This window comes from Mycteria americana, chromosome 2 (assembly GCF_035582795.1).
Source record: "Mycteria americana isolate JAX WOST 10 ecotype Jacksonville Zoo and Gardens chromosome 2, USCA_MyAme_1.0, whole genome shotgun sequence".
NCBI lineage: Eukaryota > Metazoa > Chordata > Aves > Ciconiiformes > Ciconiidae > Mycteria > Mycteria americana.
This window is the reverse complement of record NC_134366.1, coordinates 145,184,583-145,197,689: the sequence shown is the minus strand read 5'-3', so window position 1 is coordinate 145,197,689 and position 13,107 is coordinate 145,184,583. Positions and strand designations below refer to the sequence as shown.

At 39.1% G+C, this 13,107-nt stretch overlaps 1 protein-coding gene across 1 annotated transcript in view; it reads right to left on the bottom strand.

Moving 5' to 3' along the window:
* Nucleotides 1–242: 242 nt before the first annotated feature.
* Nucleotides 243–13,107, bottom strand: part of RALYL (RALY RNA binding protein like) — a 406,804-nt gene continuing 393,939 nt past the window's right edge. The window contains exon 11 of the mRNA XM_075495737.1: nucleotides 243–1,189. Within this exon, the coding sequence (XP_075351852.1) occupies nucleotides 1,172–1,189 (18 nt within the window). The 3' untranslated portion in view covers nucleotides 243–1,171. The remainder of the gene's footprint in view (nucleotides 1,190–13,107) is intronic.

The following is a 13,107-nucleotide window of genomic DNA, read 5'->3' as shown; positions in this document are numbered from 1 at the left end:
TTTAAAGACATGTCTCTTTCTGTAGGAGTATATTTCACATAAGGATGTAGATAAATAAATATCTATTCCTTGTTTCATGTCAACGGCAGCACTAAGGAGGTCTAGCTTTGGGATGGTGAACAAGTTGGGACTTTTATTAGAGACTTTGTGCCTATATCATATGTACTTTGATACCCTTAATATCTCAGTAACACAAGAGAAATAATACATCCATTCTGTTTGAAAGGAAATATGGTTTATTAAGAAATTCTATACTGAGATTCCCCCTACAACATCTGTAATAATTAATTATTCCAGCTGCAGGCTTTTAGGAGGGCTTTAGGTGTTCGGGAATGGAAAGACTACTGCCAGAAAATAAACCAAAAAGTAATCAGTAGGCTACCTCAGGCTGTCAGATATTGTCAGTCTATAAGTAATTTACCTGGCTAGACAGGAGACTGACTGTCCTGTAAACTTTCCATATGGTAACAACAAACTGCCTTCAGAGACTTGCAGGAACAGCTGTAACAACTGTCTGATGAATGGCATCACAGAGTGCTTATCTGAAGAAAGGGACTTACAGGAGGATCCAATTTACAGTTTATCAAAGATTGCTTTCTTATTTTGACATTTTCACTATTTAGCAGCTATCCCTATTAGTAAACATAATTATTTCCAATGACGAATATAATAAATAAAATAATGGAAAATACCATACAATGTATTTAATTGTGATCTTGTTTGAATTAAGCTGTAAACAAAGAAGTGCAATATCACCTGACTCTAAATATGGTAAAACAGTAAAACATGCTAATCATAAAAATAGCTTTTAGAAATATACATTTGTATACAGTGTTTCCCACACCTGTTAAATATGTCCTTCATATTATTATGATACAGTACATTGGCCTTTAAGACATCAAAATTAAAAAAATAATACCAATAATTAGCCAGAGAAAAACACATTTACAATCTAAACCATAAAAATCTGACAATTGTACAGCTTAGAACATATAAGAAATGGAGTTTCTAATATTTGAACAATAACGTCCATTTTAATAAGTAAATTGAGTTTTCATACAAATTGAATCAAAGGTGTTGCTAGCCAGTAAGAAACCGCAGTTCACGATTTTCTGTGGGGAAGTCAGAGTTTCTCTTCTCAGCCTTCAGGGGGTTCACACGTGACATCTCATCACTTGATCTGTAGAAACTGAGAAATGAAATGTTCGCTTTAGTATGAAGGCACAGAATTTCCTCCAGCAGAACCTCAAAAGGAAGCCAAGACAACTGGGGAAAGGAGGGAAGAGGACTATGACTTGACTTTCTCACAAATCGATTAAATATCGATATCTATCAGACTTTCCCACCTTAAACCTTTGAGGGCTAAAAGAAAAGTCATGTCTCTACAGCAGTGGACAATCTGGACTGTGCAACAGTCCTAAGTTAGACTGCATGGCCCAAAATAACCACAGTGAATCAAGCAGGAGCTGTTGAGGCTGAAGTATACCTCCCCTCAATAATGCTATGTGAACAACTGCTGAATAATTTCTGTTTTAGCAGCAGAAAATAGAAGAATGTATCTTAGCTGCTTTGCAATGAAACGCTTTATTTGCATAATAGCATTCAATCTAAATAAATTGTGTTTAGGATTCTTTGCTTCAGTCTCACCGCACTGTTTATACACCTTATTCTAGACCATTTACATTGACTGTGTGCTTTCACCAATGCTCATAGTTACCAGATTGATGGATCTTTCCTCAGTGGCTTCCCTTGTGACATTGTCTATTTTGTTATTTTTGTTGTGTACATGCTGTAGGCTTTAATTGCATATCCTTTGATCTCTTTTGTTGTTTTACCAGCCACAGTGTGAAACAGCAAAATTCCAGTGTCAGCCAATACTTTTGAGGGTCTTTTGAGGGAAGCAGGTTGGACCTAAAAATCTGGCAGTCCTGCTACGTGACCCATTAATGCTTCCAGCTTCAACTAGGCATTCAGTGATGTTGCAGGGGAGCATAAGACATACGAGCTCCACCTACCCACAGAAAAACTGACAACACTTTCCCAATCATCACATCTGTTTGGAAAACTGACAGTATAAAATGTTAACAGAAATAGATGGTTTCTTTTTTTAAGTGAAATTTTCAACATAAGTTTTTTTTACTTTGGACAGGAAAAATATCTTTCATTCAATTTCTTCTTCACTTTTTTTTTTTTTTTGGTAGTATCATTTTCTATAACTGAAACAGAAAACAGCTGACAAAACCTGGTGCACCTCTGATCAAAACTTGAAAAACTTCCAGATGTTCTTTTCAACCAATTTCCCCCTACTTCAGTGAGTTTTAAGTCTGCCTTTTTCTTTTCCTCCCCAGAAAAAGAGGGACGATTTCTGTTAAAATATCCATTTATTAAAAACCTGGTTTTCCAATGAAAAAGGTTTTATCAGAAACATCAGAGTCCCTGCAGGACTGGCCCCCTGCCCTTTGAAGCAGCCAGCCATCAGATTTCTCCCTTGTTGCAAAGGGAGCACCAGATTTCTGGTCGTACTCTTCACGGGTAACGAGGATTAGGGAGAAAAGCTCATGTGAGAGATCCCAGAACTTTCTTCGTTCAGCTAAAATATCCTGAAACTATTATTCTTTACTTGCATAGAGAAAAATATTCATCTCCTCTACTTTTAGCTCCTGATCCCTAGACAGACTTACCTACATGAAAAAGATTTTTAAATTCTCTCCTTAAGTCTGAGAGAGGCCTAATGGTTGTTAAGTAGCTATTCATCTTACAAGAAGTAAAAAAAATCCCACTGTACATCCTATTAGCTCCAGAGAGAGTTCCTCTTTTCCAGCCTTTCCTTCACCTATGCTTTGCTGTTCCATTATGCCATTATAAAAAGCAATAATTATGCAAGTAAGAAGAGAGACAGATTTTCAAGGTTTTTTATTGAAGCTTTTTCCCTGCCATAAACCTTTCAAGCATTTACCTGTCACCAGCACTAAAAAGCTTCATTAGGTTACTATTATGAAGTGTTACTGCTAACCATCTGGATCCCAGTCATCAATGCTGCTTTGCTGTTGTTTAGAAACAATGATAAAAATTTACCAATGCCACCAGCCCAAAATCTTGTGTTCTTCCTTCAGTACATGGGCTTGTTATTTGCCTCTTAAGGCAAATAACCTTAAAGGCTGAGAAGAAACTTTAAAATCTGAAATAGTCAAGCTTTTATTTTCCATAGAATGACAGTAACCCTGGGCTATGATTAATCTAGTGTAATGCAATACTAATTTTATTCTATTTCTTTCTTCTGAATAGTATGCAGTTTATCAGCTGGCTTTGTGTTAGTGCTGATGATATTAAAACTCCTCATGATGACTAATGCTTTTTTTAATCTTTTCATTTCCTTCCTGTTATATATATAAAAAACATCCTGACACAACAAGGATGAACTGAATTACATTTAAGCCAGCAATATGGCTTTCATTTGATGTAGTTCTAACAGAAAACCACTTTAGAAAGCGTGATTTGAACATAGTGCATTTTAAGAATTGAATAACCCGACTGAGCATATAGCCTTGGCAGCCGTAGACAATATCAAAGAAACAGTATATACTGTCCTAATTGCCATCATAATCTCTGAAAAAAGCTGGAGATAGGTTATGGAATATTTATTGGTTCATTTTCCACCTGAAATTATTTCTGCTGTTTTTTTCCCTATCTGGGTAGTTTTTTGAGCATGAGCTATTGGAAACGCTCTTCTTAGGCATAACACTGTAATTCAGTCTTCCAGAAATGTTATTGCTACTGTTATTATAGTTCCAGTATGAGCCTTCTAGTATTTTTACCAGATTCAAATTATACTAGATTCAATTAATTTTAAATTTACACTCTTACAATGTATATAACATTGGAAAGCCAACATTAAATATTAAACACCTCACTAAATGAAAGTGCAGTTCTACTTAATGGGCCCCAAACTATAATCACTAAAAATGATGGAGTAAATCAGATGAAATTCAGTAAAAATCTAGAGAGTTTTCCACCTTTTCTTTCAGAGGTTTAATGGTTTTATCACTTACCTCCCCTCAAAGCCTAGATAATTCCAATCTTTACATCTGTAGATCTTTAAGAATGCCCTGCATGTAAAGGACATTTTACATGTGGGAGATCCTGGCCATCAGATCACATGCCAGGTGACCATTTCCTCTAAGTTCTGTGCTTCATAGTCACCAAGCATGATGCAGTAGGAATAGTTTGCACTCTGTATTTCTCCTAAAAGCCTTTTATGAGAAGGCAAACTCGATATATGGTGAAGACCTGCAAGCACCATTCTTTTAGAACAAGGTGGGTTACCCGCCTCTCCCCAGCCTCCTCGAGCAACTGGAAGTTGTAATGGTGACCACCGCTTCTGTGGCAGGGGGGATGCTGCTATTTTCTAGACTTGTTCAGGTGGACTTTACTTGTCTGCGGGAGGCATGAGTTTTGATGTCTGCTAGCTGGATCCAAACAGAGCTCAGCCTCTTCCCTGCTCTGGTTTATTTGTTTTTCCTTACAGTTCTGAAAAAGGGTAAACAACAGGATATATTCCTTCTTCCCCATAAATATCTAGTTTCCTTCTCACAGGGTTTATGGGAAAAGTGTGATGGACTTTCTTTACCATGCTCATCTTCCAGACCTAAATGTACAGGAATAAATCTTACTATATGAGAGTGTAAATTCAGCATATGTTCTTGGGAGACAGTATTAGGAATGCACCATGACTAAATGACACAAAAGATGTACATGATTAACATCTTCCCTTGTAGATTAGAGAAATGTCCCACAGAATATGGACGTTATAGAATCTATTGTATGGTTTACCCCACAGTAATTATATGCAATAAGAGCATCCAACGAGCGTGGTGTGGTCAACATGCTGGAGGGAAGGGATGCCATCCAGAGGGACCTTGACAGGCTTGAGAGGTGGGCCTGTGTGAACCTCATGAGGTTCAACAAGGCCAAGTGCAAGGTGCCGCACATGGGTCACGGCAATCCCAAGCACAAATACAGGCTGGGCGGAGAATGGATTGAGAGCAGCCCTGAGCAGAAGGACTTGGGGGTGTTGGTTGCTGAGAAGCTCAGCATGACCCAGCAATGTGTGCTTGCAGCTCCCAGCTGTATCCTGGGCTGCATCAAAAGAAGCATGATCAGCAGGTCAAGGGAGGTGATTCTCCCCCTCTACTCTGCTCTTGTGAGACCCCACCTGGAGTCCTGTGTTCAGCTCTGGGGCCCCCAACAGAAGAAGGACATGGAGCTGTTGGAGCGAGTCCAGAGGAGGGCCACAGAAATGATTAGAGGGATGGAACACCTCTCCTCTGAAGAAAGGCTGAGAGTTGGGGTTGTTCAGCCTGGAGAAGAGAAGGCTCCAGGAAGACCTTATAGCAGCCTTCCAGTACCTGAAGGGGGCCTACAAGAAAGCTGAAGAGGGACTTTTTACAAGGGCCTGTAATGATAGAACAAGGGGTAATGGCTTTAAATTGAAAGAGGGTAGATTTAGTTTGAATATAAGGAAGAAATTATTCACTATGAGGGTGGTGAGGTACTGGAACGGGTTGCCCAGAGAAGCTGTGTGTGCCCCATCCCTGGAAGTGTTCAAGGCCAGGTTGGATGGGGCTTTGAGCAACCTGGTCTAGTGGAAGGTGTCCCTACCCATGGTAGGGGGTTGGAACTAGGTGATCTTTAAGGTCCCTTCCAACCCAACCCATTCTATGATTCTGTGATTCTATATGCAAGATGTTCGTCTACAAAATGCATCTGTTTTTAAGCAATTGGCTTCTCTGAATGGCTTTCATGATAACATTAATCTTAGAAATTCCCAGAAAATGCAGCTAAACAGTGGATGGATAGATGATGGTGCACATATATACATGAGCTTGAAACCCAAAGCCTCAAAATCCTTCTTCTTGCTCTCCTGCCTCTTTTTCCTTCCAGACAAACCCATTCTTAGGACTGGTCTTTTGAATTTAATAGCTGTAAGGGAGGTATCTGAAGCTAATCCTGACCACTGCTTAGTCTGAGCTAAAATCACATTTCTACCTCTGTCAAGCTTCTGTTGAGTAGGAGACTCAGTGCCTGACACCTTCCCAGGTTGCTGATGGTGTCTGACTAGTCTTTGTCAGTGGGTTATGTGACCGCCATACATCGCTTTCTGCAAAACAACTGCAAGCCCCATTAAAATGCAGCTGCTGCACTGTCCTTTCACTCACAACACTGGCCCTCATACTTGCACTACCTCAAACGGCAATTGTAGTGTGATTGCTTTGATTGCATCTGATGTTCGCTCCTATACTGTTATCTGTACAACTGAGAATACTGAATCCAGGTCCATGGATGCCACTAATATGTCCTTTAGGATGCCATACTCTGTGTCATCTGTAATAATTTTTTCTGATGATGAAATCTACTTTCTGGACAGCCAAGGAGGTGGAAAACTGAATGTGTTTGCAGAAAAGACTTTTTTTAAAAAAAACCCAAATCTTTGTTAGCCATTATTGATCGAGATTATTTCCCTAAAATGAGAAAAATCAGGATGCATTACAGAAAGTAGTGGAGAAAACTGCCATTCTGTTTATTTGCTGCTTCTAACTCAAGACAATATCCTTCCTTTCTGTTAAGCAGGCAGCTCACACTGAGTGCAAAACCCAGTAATTTATGTTTGTGAGGTACCATGGGGGCACGTGCTTCTATTGGCTTTTACATAGCATTCATCATCATAAATGGAAATCCACAAGCAACGAATAGGGCTTACCAAAGAACCTTGAATTTGTATTAGCTATCACATTGACTCCACAGCTGTGTTCATTTGAAATATACCTTGCACTTTGACCCTTGATTTAAAGGATGAAATCTCTGATTAAGTAACACAGTTATATAGGTGATTTTGTATAATGCCCCCATATGAAATGTAAACACTCAGTTCACTAGGTGTTAGCAGGAGAATATGAATGTGCATTACAGGTTTGCTGCTGTAATTCGTAACACTTGTAAAACATGACAGACAAAATTATGACACTAAAGCAAAACTTTTTATAATGAGCTAGTGATAGAATATTCACTGCATACAACAAATGGGAGGAATTATACAGTTTGGTAAATATTAATAAAGAATAATTAAAGGAAGCAGTTGCACCTTCTTCAAACCTTTCTTCAAATGATGAAACCTACTCATTATCTTTTGTACTCTGTCAATCATACTTTAATTGCTGAAAACACTACAGAGTCGTTTTTCTGTTCAATGAACAATTTAATTGCTTTGAAGTGTTAGTACTTATGTGAGTACATGTGAGAATGGCTGTTTTCCTCATCAGTGAAAACAAACTTCTCTCTCCTTTGTATTAAAATGCTCTGTTTCACTTGCTTGCCCAATAAAAATCAACTGGAAGAATGAGATAGCCTTATCAAATACTGATTTTTCCCCTAGACCAACATATCTTTTCTTTCTCAGAGTCCTATGTAGGCAGATTTGTGATGAATACTGTTGGGTGTAGTGGTGGAGACAGGATCTAATATTTGGAGAGTGTCAGTGAGGACATACTGCAGTTGAGATGACGGTCAGGTGTGAGGCTGAAGGAACAACTTTGGGATTAGAGTCACCATGGTCATTTGAGAGCTTTGTTGAGAGGGGCTATGAGGGCAGCAAGGAGGAGGAGGGAAAGAAGTGGATCTGTCCACCTCACTTTGTGAGTTTTCCTCCTACTCTACTACTTTTTTGCAGCAAAATCCTTCTCTACAGGGTCCTTTTTAGCTGTAAGAGAAGACAGAGGGACTGGTAGCGTAGTTTCTGGTGACAGTGGGAGTGATCTGAAGCTGGAGGCATTGGACCTTCTGCAGAGTGTGGGGTGGGCTGCGGGATCTCCAAGCAGGAGAACGTGGAAGGTGGGAAGGTGGTGCTTTTTCAGCACTTGCTGCCCTGAAGCCTTTACCCAGAATATACTCACAAGGCTACCCCATGGTGAAGCCATGCTCCTCCCACCACCACTCCATTTAATGTTCTCTCTTTGCTGATATAAGGTGAGATTGGGAATAGCACAAAAGCTAAACCAAATGCAGTAAGGCCTCACTGATGCTGTCCACAGAATTCCATCAGCTTGTACCAGTGTGCCTTCAGAGCAACTCAACACTTTCTTGGGATCCAGTGCCAAATATAGCAAAGGGGAAAATGTCCTACTTTCCTTTAACCCTGAATATGAGTGAATATTCATAATGACTTCCCAGAGGTATGACTCTCGTTGGAGATCACTAGGTGTTTTCTGCTTCTTAGGATTGGGCCTGTTCAATGAGAAGCAATTCTAACAGTGCTAGCAAGATGCATGGTAAGGATTGGCCTTGATCATTCTGAATGCTACGAGGGAGGTGGTTTTAGGATGCAGGCTTCTGTCAAAAAGTTGTAGAATAAAATTCCTACTGATTTAACCTCTGCTCAATGTGAGGAGTAGGAATTCCCCGGTGTGAGGTGGTGGTCCAATTAGTATGAATGCCAAAGGCAATAGTTCCTGTCTTACCAATGCCAAGGGTGTAGGTTTGAACACATGGCTTAATGTGTAAAGGAACTACTAAAACTTGTACCCTGAGGCCACTCACTATGTCTACACTTTAAGTAGTATGTTTTTAAAATATATGAAAGTAGGACCTTATGTAGTACTAGAACTACCTTAAACTAATTACACAGAAAGCACCTGGTAAAGTTTCCTAGCATTGCCAAATTAGGGATTAGATAGGTATCAAAAAACAGAGTGCACCCATGCAGGAAAAAGAAATTGTATGCAATGATGGTAATGAGAGCAGGAATGTCCTATCTAATCAACAGGAGATTTTTCAGCTACTTGGAGGCAGAAGTTTTACTCGACATAAAGACCAGGTGGAGCAAGGTAAAAAGCAAATTAATAGAGAAGGAATAGGGAGGAGAGTTTGCTGGAGGAAGCAGTTGGAAGCATTTAGCATGAGATGACAGAGATACCAGGAAAGCTCAGAGTAAAATGTAGGAAGGAGGAGAGGGATGAGACTAACAATGATGCACAATGGATACTTAAATGGTGACAATAGTGTACTGAATTAAGACAGTCAATTAAACATACAGGCTGTAGAGTTACCTGCGAAAGACTGTTAGCTGTGAAAGACTTGGTTTGGCAATATGATCCAGATGGAAATGACAATAAAACCTGGTCCTATTTTAAACAGCTTTTGCTTGGTGTTTTCCTGCATAATACTTATTTGAATGTAAAGTGCATAGTAGTGCATAACATTTTTGTTTTGTGAGGATTTCAAGAGACATTCCATTAAAAATAAAAATTACAAAGCAAAATGGTGGACCCAGGGTTACATTGTGGTCTGCAAATGGTGCAGAATCCTCTAATAGCTGAGAAGGGATTAGTATAACCCTGGAAAGAGGAAGCAGAGAAGAATTTAGCCTTTTGATTCTCTGTTTGTTGGGGCTGGAACACAACTTACTCTTTTTGAAAGACATTATAAAACTGTAGTGTACTTTTAGAAATCAATAGCAACAACAATTTGGAAACTTCAGATACACATATCAGCATAACAGGCTGGCTAAGATGGCATTTGATTAACTTCCAAATCTTCATTTTGGCAGACTGAGCTTGTTTTATTCCTCACTGATTGCTTTTTTGTTGAAATGGCAATTACAGTTCTATCACCTTCTAAATAACTTCCCTTTTCTGAGGTCTGTAAATGCCTATGTGAGATAAATTCAATCTGCCTTTCATGTTTTGGTATTAATCATGCAGAAAATCTTCTTAGTAACACATTTATATTTTCTCAAAAAACTGAGACCTTTTGGAACAATTGGGTCACTAACTGCAGTGGCTCTGCAATTTGTGTTGAAAAAATAAAAACATTTAAAATTTGTGTCTTTTTATATGGAAAAATAACCACCTTTCGGCTTTTCAGTGTTTACCCCTCTTTACTTGCGTGAAGACTTTTGACAGAAGAATGTTTCCTCTGAGGGTTTTTCATTCAGCATTCTTGAAGCTCAAGCATACTGATAAAGCCTGTGAAATGAGTGTTTTCTAGGGGAACTAAAGCTATTTACTTTCAAAGACTGACACACTAGGAAAAATGTGTGATGCATGGCAATTGCTCAATTTCAGTTAAATCTAAGAATTTGAGGATTAAGCTGATAGGCTCAAATCCATAGCCAAACACAGACCCAATGGTTGGCCTGAATTGTTGTGGAGGATTTCAGTGTCCCAGTGAGAGCCTAGAGAACACCAGTGTCCTCCTCCCGTTCTCTCACCACTTTCCCTTGTACTGCTGCTTTGGTATCTGTGCTAGGTTACTATTCTGATGCCTGTTCTCTCTACACAGGACTGGAGAATGTTGGTTGCAAATAACGAGTGAACCAAACTCTGGAATTAACTACTGGAATTAACCAAATTAGTCTACTGGAATTAACCAAAATACAGGGATGTAAAAGAAGAGCGACTCCACCAGAATTGGTGAAAATTACATTGGCAAAAATATTCAGGGGTGGAAACTGAAAACAGTCTTCATATTTAAAGTGGTGAGTTACTTCAATTAAATCTGATGTTTCTTCACCAGCCACAAGTTACAGCAAAAAGCTTGCGATCTTTTTTTATAAGCCTCCATCACCTCCCCGGAAAAGGGATCTAGGTTTGCTTCTGGGTGGTGTGTGTTTGGTTGTCCCCATTTCTGTACTGCACTCAGAGGTTGACTCTACTGTCATGAATTTTAGGCTAGCAAAATCTGTGGAGCTAATTCTGATTTACTTAGATAGAATAAACATAACCAGGCCACTAGTACTGAATATTAAGGTCAATTACATTATATCAGAGAGGAATTCAGTTCATTTAGGCAAGTATTTTGTTTACACATCTGAGAGAATTTTTGGCCTCATCTGACAACGTTATTTGCCTCTGAATCAATTCACAGGTTGGTTGTTTTTTGGTTTTTGTTTGGTTTTTTTTTTTTTAAATTGGAGGCACAACAGTTGTTTTTGACAGTTGAAGCTGAGCCATTAAAATTAAATATTTTGATGTCTCAGAAACATCAAGCACCATGACTATCTTATTCTTACCTAAAAGCTTAAGTTAAACACATAGCTCCCCCAAAAAACCTCAAACAAACTCAAGGTGAAATTAGCACAAAAATAAATAATAAATATTAAATAATGATAAATCTACTGACAGTGGGTCAACAAACAACAGAGTCCCCCTTCCCCCCAAAATACAGAAAGTACACAAGCTAACCTTTCAAAACACAGGTCCACAAAAAGGCAATGCATGAGCTTGACACAAAGTACTTAGACAATTTCTAAAAAACATTAAAACATGCTAAGCAGTGCAGAATTAATTAGAAATTCTTTTACCTATCAGATATATTGCCAAGATATCACCCATACTAGTGTTTCCAAATAGACATATCGCCAAACTTCTGTGAGAATGTAAATCCCACATGCAAGCTGGTACTCTGTATTGACAGGCACTTGCTAAATGAGTGTACTTAGGACAAGCCTCATGCAGCAATTGGGCTATAACCAGGCTTTACTTAGATTAGTCTAAATACCCTAATTTTGTGACTATTTCTTACAATAGTTCTCAGCAAGTAAAGCAAACAAAATACCCGCCCCCCTCTGTTTACTATTTATATCCATTTATTGGCTCAGAAAGGATGTACCCCAGTTAAACTGCTGAACATGGGTGGTTCTTCTGTGCTCAGTGGGATTAACAGGGTGTAGGAGAATCATAGAATCATAGAATAGTTTGGGTTGGAAGGGATCTGTAAAGGTCATCTAGTCCAAGCCCCCTGCAATGAGCAGGGCCATCTTCAACTAGATGAGGTTGCTCAGAGCCCCATCCAACCTGACCTTGAATGTTTCCAGGGATGGGGCATCTACCACCTCTCTGGGCAACCTGTTCCAGTGTTTCACCACCCTCGTTGTAAAAAATGTCTTCCTTATATCTGGTCTGAATCTACCCTCTTTCAGTTTAAAAGCGTTATCCCTTGTCCTGCTGCAACAGGGCCTACTAAAAAGTCTGTCCCCATCTTTCTTATAAGCCCCCTTTAAGGGGAGAAGATGACACACATTTCCTGCTCTTGCTATATGTGCCTGGGCATTACGCTGGAAGCTGCTGGCAAGGTTTATTAATGTTCATCCTGCTGGGTCTGACAGGACCTGTCCAGAATTGCCTTGCATATAGACAGACCTCAAAAAGGGAGGCCATGCTAATAATTCTTGGTAGAAAATGTAGGAAGTTAAATGATGACTGAAACTTCAGGCAGGTCAAGACTGATGGCAGGGTGCAATGAAAAAGTAAAACAAATTCATTGAAGAGTATATTCGATGTTGTTCAACGGGAAAAATAAAATTTGTAATTTTCTTGACAGGAAAGCATATAATTTTTATAAGTTTAAGCCGTATATTTGGGGAATGCTCCTTTCCCACATGTTGGCTGTAGGCCCAAAGGCACCTATTGGTCTGACCTCAGAAAGAGGGGCTGAGTCTACATGCACATTCCATCTGCTGAGACGCATTGCCCACCGCATTGGCTCAGTGGCAAAGCTGTGAATGAGACCCAAACTTCCTGATTCCCCATCCTTTGCTTAAAAAAAAGATAAACAGAAGAAAACAACATTCTTTTCAAGCTCTTTTGCATCAACACTGTAAGATTCTAATGGCTGTAAATTAATTATATTATTTACATTATAAATGTTTTAAATTTTTTATGGTTTTCAGTTTTTTTTTTTTAAATTGGGGACTAAATAATATAGAGCAAGTTCAGAGGAATAGATGTGAAAGGTGAGGAAATTATTTTGCTCATTCATTTTACAAATATGCAATTATAGGCAGGAAAGTCTAGCAGAAAGAGAGACACAAGGTGCATGATAACAGTGCTTGCATTTTCTGCAGGTTCCCATGTGATATGTAGGGGATAGGATGTAAATAATAATTAGAAAAATATTATCTAGTCAGTCAGGAGTAACCTGGTTAAAACCCTGAACACCACTTAGGAAGTCTTTCTCTGAGAAATTGACTGCCAGGAAAAATGGGGAGGAGGAGCTGGTAGCAAGGCCTTTCCAATGACTCACTCATACAACAGCGTGTGAACAACGAAGTCTACT